The sequence below is a fragment of the Coenobita brevimanus genome, chromosome 104 (assembly GCF_032717465.1).
Source record: "Coenobita brevimanus isolate Jiangsu-jjx chromosome 104, ASM3271746v2, whole genome shotgun sequence".
In the NCBI taxonomy this organism is placed as follows: domain Eukaryota; kingdom Metazoa; phylum Arthropoda; class Malacostraca; order Decapoda; family Coenobitidae; genus Coenobita; species Coenobita brevimanus.
This window is the reverse complement of record NC_137057.1, coordinates 13,984,317-13,995,950: the sequence shown is the minus strand read 5'-3', so window position 1 is coordinate 13,995,950 and position 11,634 is coordinate 13,984,317. Positions and strand designations below refer to the sequence as shown.

Genomic DNA, 11,634 nt, shown 5'->3' with positions numbered 1-11,634 from the left:
GGAATCCATGGAGGTGTACAAGCCATTCTTAAGGGAAAGAACAAGAAAGCTATTTTTAATGATGTGTGGACCATTTGCTTAACTTGTGAGGTCAGCACTCTTTTGCTGAAAATTCATCGTGTGTGACATTTCTTGGAATTCTTGAGACAGTGATTTCTTTCATTGCTGCATCCACCCATCGTGGGATATGTTAATTGACCATACTAGAATGTCAGTGAAAAGGCCATCAACGACGCTCTGGAATGCTCATCACGCTGCAGTTAAGCCAGTTAAAGAAAAATTCGAAAAGTTTGTGGCGGCGATTGGAGCTCTTTGTGATCCACACGAATATTTGGACAAAAGAGGAGCAGCACAAGGTCTTTTGCCTGCTGCCTGTGATTTCAATTTTCTGTGGTACCTGCAGTTCTGGTGTGATGTACTTCATGAAGTTAATCTTATGCAGCAATACCTGCAGACTAAGGACTTAACTCTCGACTAGGTGATGACAAAGCTAAAGACGCTAAGACTTTTTCTGCACGAGGAACGCTGACACCTAGTGGAGTATGCAATTGAACGGGCTCTTTTAAAGTCAGACAAATATGGAATTGCAGGTGAAAGAAGGGCCAGGTTCAAAAAGAGGATGGCAGGGGAGCAGGCAAGCAATACTGGACTCACTCTGCAAGAAAAAATAAGAAGGCGATGCTTGAGTCCATTGATCACTTTCATTTTGAACTCCAGATCAGATCATGAGCCATCAAGGAAGCAGCAGCCATGTTTGAAGCTGTTCAAGCGAAGAGCCTCATATTTGCCACTGAAGAAGAGTTATAGGTGTCCATTCCAAAACTGACTACTTTCTAGGATGAGGTATCCGAAAGTGATCTTTTAATAGAAATATCAAGGCTGAAAAGACGCATGAAAGCAGCAGAGATTGATCTGGATGAAGCCAAAGGTAGGACAACATTAGACGTTTTGACATTCATAGCTGAATGGGATTTCGTGGAATCTCTCAACCCTTCACTAATCTTAATATGATTTCTGACTATCTGTGTGTCTGTGTCTTAATGTGAAAGGAGCTTTTCAAAGTTGAAACTTATAAAGAACTAGTTGCCATCTACCTTGGGACAGTCAAGGCTTTCCGATCATGCGATATTATCAATTGAAAATGAGTTGGAAAAAGGCATTGATGTCGATGAAGCGGTTCACCAGTTCGCAACTTTGAAGGCCAGGAAAGGAAAGCTCTGATTTAGTCGAGATGTTCACTAAGTGCTGAAATGCTTGTGTATTTGTTCCTGTTTATTATTATGGTATTATATCATTTATGAGTATATTACAAATACAATTGTCTACAACTACATTGTTTGTGCTGTTATTGATCATGAAAACTTAATCCATTAATTTATCTCATATATCATTTAAGCCAAGAAACTATTTACAACGCTGGGTGGTAACAATATAACCAAACCATACGTGCTCTCTACGTGTCAACAAGTGGGTTGGTGAAGGGTTAGTGCCCCTCCCCGTAAAACAAATAACTCAAAGTCAAATGGCCATCCCTGACGAGATGATGGCGTCTGGCAATAGATAGATAGGTATCGGTAAAGTTTAACGCTAAAATGGACATAATTCTAAATCCTGATTTAGTGCTTAAACATTTTCACTTCCAGTTTTATTGCTTACCTATTGTATTTTCAATTTAACCATATAAAAATGTGTAAATGTAAATACATTTAGGGTATGCGTATAATATTATAAATTAAAAGTGTAATTTGAATTTTGCTAGTTGTTTATATCACTACTAATGCCACTACAGTCAGTGATATACGGGAATTGCGATTTACGAGTACAATTAATAAAAAGAAAAAAGACCATTACTAAGAATTTGAATGGTTTGGTATGGAAGGAGCTCCATGGGGGGGGCGGGGTGACGCCATGTGTTACCGCACTGGGTAACACCGACAGTACCGGTAGTTACGCCACTGCTCTCTCTCTCTCTCTCTCTCTCTCTCTCTCTCTCTCTCTCTCTTACGGTATTTACAGTAGCATTCTTCCTGCATGTACTGTTCTAGTATGTGGGAGTTTTGAAAGCTTAAATAATGAGTAACTTATGATTTCATCTCTCTTGCTTGCCTTAGTCCTGCGTTTTTCTGTCTTATCTAGATTTTGTAAGCCCCATTTAGCAAAGCAGGGTTGTGATGACGACGACGACGACGATGATGATAGGTTCATTATATATATATTAGCACAACATCGAAATCTTAATGCTAGTCGCATTGTTACCCCATTGTCATATTCTCACTACTTGTTCTAATTTCCTCAGAGAAATGAATCTCCTTGTCCCAAAATGTTGTTATTATACTTTACTGATTAAAAAAGAATAGTGGAACATCATCATAATGAAGCTGCTCTTCATGTGAAGTTCACTATCCTCCATTCAGGGACTAGGGAGGGGGCTGGGAGAGGTTTGTAACACCAGGCAGGTCCACCACCCGGTCATATCGGTGCCATCACGCGAAGGCGTCAATCTCCAGCACACAAGATAAAGTTTGCTAACTACACAATGAATTTTCTTTATAATTTCGGCTACCATGTTGAGGACAGGAGAGAAGACCGTGCGTGGTGGCGGTAGGATGAAGGAGGCAGCTGTGGCAGAGTGGAAGACTACACCTTGTGAAAATGGCAGTGTATGAGGGGGTACCACCTCTTTCCAATAACGACAGAAACGCAGCACCCGGGTTGCCACACATGCTATCCACTTTATATATATATATATATATATATATATATATATATATATATATATATATATATATATATATATATATATATATATATTGTTACGGAACAGAGAAAGATAATGTACACTTTAAGTGAGAATACTAATAATCACTACTGTCCCGTAAAGGTCCAGGTTCAAAATAAAGAGTTAGGTAAAACTACAAGTTAAAGTTTAATGCTCAAACTAACAACAAAACATTCAGGACTCATAAGGATAATGTAATGGCAAAAAATCAGGTTAAATATATGGTTAACTGCAATAGCCTCTATTAACACGAAATTAGCATGAGTAAATTTATCTAAGTCAGCCCTGTTAAAATGAGATACCAGATAATACTCAGTGAATGCCAGATATATTATTACAGATACAAAATATTATTAATGATGGCTGACAACAAGAACACCACATAAATTACAAAAACCCCACTAGGCCCAAGAATTAACCTTATGCTACACAGTACAAGAAAAAATGCAACAACAGTTGTACTCAAATTACACACAGCTGCTAGATGGTTGGAGACTTCCTGAGCACTCACAATAATAATAACTGTACAGGGGAGGACAGAGATGTAAGCAAAATGAGGAGTAGATCTAAGTGGCAATAATGCAGAGACTGAGCTCATTATATAGGGGCCAGCAGAGCTTGATACAAGTTGTAAGAAGGACGTGCAAAAGAAGCCACAGGGGACAAAGAGCTGACAATCCTGCTCTGAGCAACAGAAAGGACGACTTACTCTACTATAACGGTAGAATGGGGGACTGAGGCAGAACACGCTCGTGATCAAACATGCAGCATACTGTACGTTAAAATTACACAAAGGATGATGAAATCATAGACTATGTAACACCTCCCCACAAAGAAAAAGAAATTTACAAAGGAAATTTCTTATTACTCTAAAACAATCTGTCTAAAGTCTAGATAAGCAATCTGCAATAACGTTTTCTTTCCCCTTGACATGTATGTCTAATGAATACTCCTGAAGAAGTAGACTCCATCTTGTCAATCTCTGATTTTTATCTTTAAACTTACTAAGGAATTTCAGTGGGTTATGATCGGTATAAATGACTATGGGGTCAAAACCAGAACACAAATAAAATGAAAACTGCTGTAAACCCAAAATCAAGGCCAAAAGCTCTTTCTCAATAGTAGAGTAGTTCTTTTGACGTGGAGTGAACTTCTTACTGTAATAAGATACAGGGTGTTCAATACCCTGATCATCCTCTTGCAGCAAAACAGCCCCAGCTCCTGTATCACTTGCATCAACAGACATCTTAAAAGGCTTAGCAAAATTTGGAGTAGCGAGCACTGGCTGACTTAATAGGATAGCTTTAAGTTTGCTGAAAGAGGATTCATATTTATCGGTTCAGACAAATTTAACTCCCTTTTTCAGTAGGTCTGTAAGTGGTGATACAAGAATTGAAAAGTTAAGAACAAATCTCATGTAATAACCTACCATTCCCAAAAATCTTTGTAGCTCTTTCCTACTTTTAGGTCTGGGAAGATCACTTATAACCTGAACCTTAGCTGCTGGTGGTGCAACATGTCCATCACCAATTACATACCCAAGGTACTGAACTTTAGCTTGACCAAACTCACACTTTGATAAATTAGCTACAAAATTAGCATGAACCAAACGCTCAAGAAATTTACTGACATGGCATAGGTGATCTTTCCAGTTGTCACTGAAGATTAATACATCATCAATATAAACAACACACCCTGCCAAACCCTCTGTTACAACATTCATGAGCTTCTGAAATGTGGCTGGTGCATTCTTCATACCATATGGCATTACAGAACATGCAAAAGTCTTTCCTAGTGTTACAAAACATGAGATCTCCCTAGCACGTTCGGTCATAGGTACTTGCCAGTATCCCTTTAACAAATCAAACTTACTTATGTACCTAGCCTTTCCGATCTTGTCTATGCAATCTTCCATGTGAGGGAGAGGGTAAGTGTCTGTTTTGGTTATCTGATTAACACGTCTGTAGTCGATGCAAAGCCACTGTGACCCACCCGGCTTAGGGACCAGAGTGACAGGAGAACTCCACTAACTCTGACAGGGCTCAATCATCTTGTGGTTCAACAGGTAGCCAAGCTCCTTCTGGATGAGAGGAACTTTCACTGGGTTCACACGGTAAGGAGGCAATTTAATTGGCTTTGCGTCTCCAACATCGACATCATGCATCAACACAGTGGTTCTTCCTGGAGTGGCACGGAACACTTGCGGGTACTCCTGCAGTAATGACGAAAACTCCTGCCTTTCCTCAGGAGGTAGATGAGAAAGCTTAGTCTGGAGATCATTCATGATATCAGGATTCTTCCCCAAACTATCACTCAGGCTCATGCTGCATGGGAGAACTTCACTTGCAGACTCGGGTGGAACAGCTACAGTGCAGACTGGATTATTTTCGTCCCGCCTGTGATATAACTTTAGCATGTTGATGTGACATAGTTGCTTGTTCTTTCTACGATCTGGTGTGGCGATGACATAGTTGACATCACTGAGTTTCTTCTCCACGAAATAAAGACCACTAAACTTAGCTTGAAGAGGTTGCCCATGAACTGGTAGCAGAATCAAAACCTGATCTCCTGGCTGAAAGTGGCGTAACCTTGGACTTCTTATCATACCAAGTCTTCATCTTCTCCTGAGCAGCTCCTAAATTCTCTCTCGCCAGCTGTAAAGCAGTGGACAGCCGTTCTTTGAACTTCATCACATACTCCAGCAGGTTGACGTCATCTTCCTCCGACAGCCAGCATTCCTTGAGTAACTTAAAGGGTCCTCTTACTTCATGGCCAAACAGTAGTTCAAAAGGTGAGAAGCCCAGTGATTCATTTGGAGATTCTCTTGCGGCAAATACAACGAATGGAAGACCTTTATCCCAGTCTTTCTGATGTTCCAAACAGTATTTCTTGAGCATCGATTTGAGTGTTTGATGATATCTCTCGAACGCTCCTTGGGTCTGGGGATGGTAAGCTGAAGACGTGATCTGGGTGATGCCCAACTCTTTCAGAGACTGCTTGAAAACATTTGACATGAAATTACTTCCCCGGTCTGACTGTACCTCCTTGGGCACACCAAACTTTGTGAAGAACCCTAGCATTTCCTTAACCACGTTCTTTGCTGAGATATTTCTAAGTGGAATGGCTTCAGGATAACGAGTAGCCATATCAATCAGGGTCAACACATAAGAAAATCCTGAAGAAGTCTTAGGAAGAGGGCCCACAATATCCACCAACACACGGGTGAAAGGCGCCTCAAAAGGAGGAATGGGAACTAGAGGTGCAACCTTTTCGGTCTGATTACACTTCCCCACAACTTGACAGGTGTGACAGGACTTACAATACCAGGAAACATCCCTGAAGATACCTGGCCAGTAGAAGTGTTTCAAAATGCGTGCCACAGTCTTCCTCACTCCAAGGTGTCCTGCCAAACTGGAATCATGAGCCACTCTAATGATATCCTGCTTACAAACACGAGGGATGACAACTTCATGTACAACCTCCCATTCACAGTCGGCTGATGCTGTTGGGGGTCTCCACTTCCTCATAAGTACTCCTGACTTTATATAATAACAAGTAGAAGCACCAGCTGACTCTTCCTCACTACAAGCAGACTTAGCTAGACCTTTCAACTCAGGGTCAGCAACCTGCAACTCAACCAACTCTTGATGAGACAAATTATCAACACTACGGGGTACTGCCTCATCTGGTGAGTGGTCCAAATTACCAAGAAAAGTGTCAGCTAGGATAACATCATCATCATCATTATCCTCTAAATCACCAGTAACTTTAGACTTAGCCCTAGTGACAGCACATGCAAGGAAGACATCAGGGACATCACAGTCCTGGGTCGCAGCCACTGGTTCACCAGAGAACTGAGGAGCTGGACACACTTGACTTCCACCAATATCATTTCCAAGTAAGAGAGTTACACCTGACATTGGGAGTGTCTCAACCAACCCAACCATAACGGAACCATTAACAAAACCAGACTCTAAATTCACTCTGTACAGAGGGACAGAGAAGTAATTATTCCCTACACCTTGTAAGATTACAGTTTCATCAGAGGAATTAACATTAGAGCCTAGAACACTGGTCAGCATAAGGGATTGGCAAGCACCTGTATCACGATATATTTTAACTGATTTCCTGTCATTACTGTCCAGAGGACTGACAAAACCATCAGACAAGAAATTAGCACATGAACTGTTGAGAGTGTCACCCACGTTACTGCTCAAAAGAGGAGCTCCATCATGAGAATTTAAGTTACCCCTCAAAGCAGGTTCAGTTAACTCAGTTAAAGAATTCTGGGAACTCTTAAGAGTGGACACTAGACCAATTGACTGAATATTTAAAGACTCCTTTTTGTCACATCACGCTGTCTCCTGAAACATTTCTCCGTAGTATGACGAAGCTTACCACAATAAGTACATTTACGTTTCTGAAATCTAGAGGTGAAGCTGGTATTTACTTCCTGAGAAACATCATCTTTATTCTCCTTCCTGTTACCTGTACTCTGAGTAGAGGCAACGTACTTACTCTCAGCTTTCCTTTTTTCTCTAGAATATCTCTTGTGAGTTAGTACATATTCATCAGGTAAAACTGCAGCATCAGACAAATTATCTATTCTTCTCTCATCAAGATATAGGCTTACATCTTTATAAATACACCTCTTGAAGTCCTCCAGCAAAATCATCTGCTTAAATTTACCAAAATCAGAATCCACATTCTTAGAATTTAACCACTGCTCTAACAGATCTTCTTTGATTTTTGCATACTCAACATGGGATTGCTTATCTTGCTTGTAAGTTGTCCTAAATTTTACTCTATAGGCTTCAGGAACAAGCTCATAGGCCTTAAGAATCAAGCTCTTAACTACATCATAATTATCAGATTGATCCTGAGGCAAAGATGCATAAGTTACTTGAGCTTTACCGGTGAGAACAGTTTGAAGGAGTACTGGCCAATACTTTTTGGGCCAATTAAAACCTGTAGCTACCCTCTCAAACAACTGAAAATACTTTGTTAAATCAGATTCGTTAAAAGGCGGGACAAGTTTAACATTTTTAGCCACATCAAAATCATCAGAGCTAGATGATCCAGTTCCACCTTGTTTCATGCGATACTCATGGTCAGCCTGGATCCTGGCAAGTTCAATTTGTGCCTGTATCTGTGCCTCCTGAATACGAGCCTGAGACTCCGCCTCCTTTGCATTTGCCTGAAATTCAGCCTCCTGAATACGAGCCTGAGACTCCGCCTGCTTAGCATTTGCCTGAAATTCAGCTTCTTTAGCACGAGCCTCCTGCAGAGCTAGCTGTAACTTAGCTAATTCAATCTGAGTTTGCTCATTTGGAGGAGTTACATTACAGTGGGGCACCAATTTTCGCGCCTAATTGGGTCCAAAAATAATGCGCGAAAATGGAATTAGCGAAAGTTGGGGCATTGTCTTTATGGCAAAAAGGCTAATTGGTTCCCGGTTATCCTAACGTAACATTAGATTTTCATTTTCACTTGCAGTACAGTACATCAAATCACTATTGTACATTGCATTGTGAGATACAAACAATAAAAACTGTACAGTACACATTATATGAGGAGAAACATACCACAGAGACCAGGTTGAGGTGTATAATGGATGTTGGGGATAAGTATCCGAGGCGCGTGGCGGGCTTATTTAGCCACGCCAGACATATTGGCGCCACCTCTTGCTGCCTCGCTACCACTCTCTCTCTCTGCCTCCTCAGATGCAACTTGATGCAACACTTCCACTCTGTGCTGAAATTCCCTTTGTGCTAGGTTCTCTTGAACAAATCCATCGAAATCTTCATCCAGGTTAAGCTCCTCTATGGCCATTGAACCGTGAGAATCCAACACAATGGAGCTAGCACGCTCGTACACAATGGCGGGAATGGGTGGACAGAGTGTTGACATGACGTCATTCAAGATGGCGGTGGGTTGCGGGCGGGCGGTGCAGGAAATTCAAAGTTCAAAATATTGTCCCAAACCCAAAATTTGTGCGCGAAAATCGATTTTTTTTCAAGCGAAAGTGGAAGTTAGGGAATATTTGGTGCATGCCGCGAAAGTGGATTCCGAGAATCCTGCTGTAGCGAAAGTTGGTGCACTACTGTAAACAAGCTTTTATTAATCATGCCAACAATTTGATCTTTAGAATGATGAGAGTGAACTGCAATTCCCAATTGTTGAGCAACAAGCTTAAGTTCATTCTTTGTTCTGTTTTCTACATCACACACTGTTTGCACATTTGACAAAAAACCTTTGGCTTCATCAAGTGTAGTAATAGTAGACATCATGAATAAATCACAGTCACAAAATATCAAGCAATATCCTTATGATAATATCCTGAATATCCTGGCAGAGTCGCCAAATTTATGTTACGGAACAGAGAAAGATAATGTACACTTTAAGTGAGAATACTAATAATCACTGCTGTCCCGTAAAGGTCCAGGTTCAAAATAAAGAGTTAGGTAAAATTACAAGTTAAAGTTTAATGCTCAAACTAACAACAAAACATTCAGGACTCATAAGGATAATGTAATGGCAAAAAATCAGGTTAAATATATGGTTAACTGCAATAGCCTCTATTAACACGAAATTAGCATGAGTAAATTTATCTAAGTCAGCCCTGTTAAAATGAGATACCAGATAATACTCAGTGAATGCCAGATATATTATTACAGATACAAAATATTATTAATGATGGCTGACAATAAGAACCCTACATAAATTACAAAAACCCCACTAGGCCCAAGAATTAACCTTATGCTACACAGTACAAGAAAAAATGCAACAACAGTTGTACTCAAATTACACACAGCTGCTAGATGGTTGGAGACTTCCTGAGCACTCACAATAATAACTGTACAGGGGAGGACAGAGATGTAAGCAAAATGAGGAGTAGATCTAAGTGGCAATAATGCAGAGACTGAGCTCATTATATAGGGGCCAGCAGAGCTTGATACAACTTGTAAGAAGGACGCGCAAATGAAGCCATAGGGGACAAAGAGCTGACAATCCTGCTCTGAACAACAGAAAGGACGACTTACTCTACTATAACGGTAGAAGGGGGGACTGAGGCAGAACACGCTCGTGATCAAACATGCAGCATACTGTGCGTTAAAATTACACAAAGGATGATGAAATCATAGGCTATGTAACAATATATATATATATATATATATATATATATACAACTCTTTAAGAGTTAACCAATACACTGTCTTTCATCAGTATTCTATAGAAGTGGCTCCTAATTTCCTGTCCATAGTATATTTCTCAAGTGCTCACAAAATAATCTTGATAATATAAAATTTAATCTTCATTTCGGTGATGGAAAACCTGCGAAGAATTTTTTTCTTTTCAACCAACTCGTACAGAACACACAGTACCTTGAGACCAAGCAAGATGAAGTTCTGGAATTTCGATGAAATTCATTAGCCAGTCATATTGAGAGAATGTAGAATGAAGTGTTTGACAGTTCTTGGTCAAATGGGGTGCTACCCACTTATCAGGTAATTGGTCGACAGGATATTTCCATGTCTCATTGACCTATCTCCGCAAATCTAATTTTTCCTGGCCGCTGGGTATCAAAATGAGAGAGAATTATAAGTTGGAAAATGATATCTTCTATGCCCTTAGTATGACTCAACAACAGGTATTCCAACTGAAATGAAATGATGCAATTTCAACTATACCACTGTGTTTTTAATTTATTTTTTCATTGTTCCTTTATGTCAGTTCACTGCGCCTCTATCTTTAAGTATCCAAGTAAAAATATCATATCCAAAGCTTGCTCATTCAGGCAATGTTGCTTTGTTTGCCTCTTGTAAGGAAAATGCAGATGGCGACCACAGCTGTTCTTGTATTTTCTCTGGGAAGCCAATGGATGGAAAAGATTTGAAACCATTGGTCTATAGGGATACCTTCAGGTGGCGACACAGACATAACTGGACGGCTTCACTGTCAAATTGTACAAATGTACCTCAGGGTAAGATCACCTCAGGCGGTTTTGATCTGATCTGGACTAAACTGGGTGGAGATGTTGAAGGACAAGTACGAATGAAGTATTTCGATTTTGAGAGCAGTCAGTCGAGTTGACAGGGTAAGGTCAAATGTTCGGCCCTGAGATCAGCCGGTGAGGGCGGGTGCTGCATTTTCTGAGTGCTCCTCTTTGTTTCGGATTTTTCACTTTGATAATTCTGATTTGGCTGTACGTTCGTTAGCTGTATAAGTGAAGATCAGTGATGGCCTTGTCTCTCAGGGTAGTGGTTGAATTGGTATAGAGGTGGCCTGCAGTCCTAATGGACCGATGATCGAATCCGTGCTGGGACAGGGAACAGTCTATGGATTTGCGTTTCATAGGTTTTACAGACTTTACTGATCTACCAGAAGACACATGTAAAAATACCCCCGCTAATGCCAGTACACCAGTCCAGTATCAGACAGTTCCGGTTTGTATTCAGTATGGACGGTGGGTATTAACGGCGAAGTGGTGACATGTGGAGGTGTGTAGGAGGACTACTGGGCCTTGGGATAGGTCCCTGAACCTTTACCCTGAGTCTGACACATTAAGGAAAAGAAAAAAAAAAGAGTAGGATGGACTGCAAGATGAGGGCAACTTCAGTTTGCAGTCCACCTAGTTCACGTATCAAATAAGCCCCTGGCTACAACAGCTACTGTCAGTACTATCACTACCAATAATTTCAGTCTTTCATCAGTGTTCGCAGTCTTTTACCAATATTCTCAGTCTTTCACCAGTTCATCCGACCTTTCACCAGCTTTCCCAGTCTTTCACCAATATTTCCAGTCTTTCACTAGAACTCTCAGTCTTTCACCAGTACCTCCTAGTCTTTCATCAG

General features: G+C 40.6%; 1 protein-coding gene across 1 annotated transcript in view; it reads left to right on the top strand.

Moving 5' to 3' along the window:
- The first annotated feature begins 891 nt into the window (after positions 1-891).
- The window catches only part of LOC145416010 (hemicentin-1-like), a 145,320-nt gene continuing 134,577 nt past the window's right edge, over positions 892-11,634 (top strand). The window contains exon 1 of the mRNA XM_080285110.1: positions 892-928. Coding sequence (XP_080141236.1) covers positions 892-928 — 37 coding nt within the window. The remainder of the gene's footprint in view (positions 929-11,634) is intronic.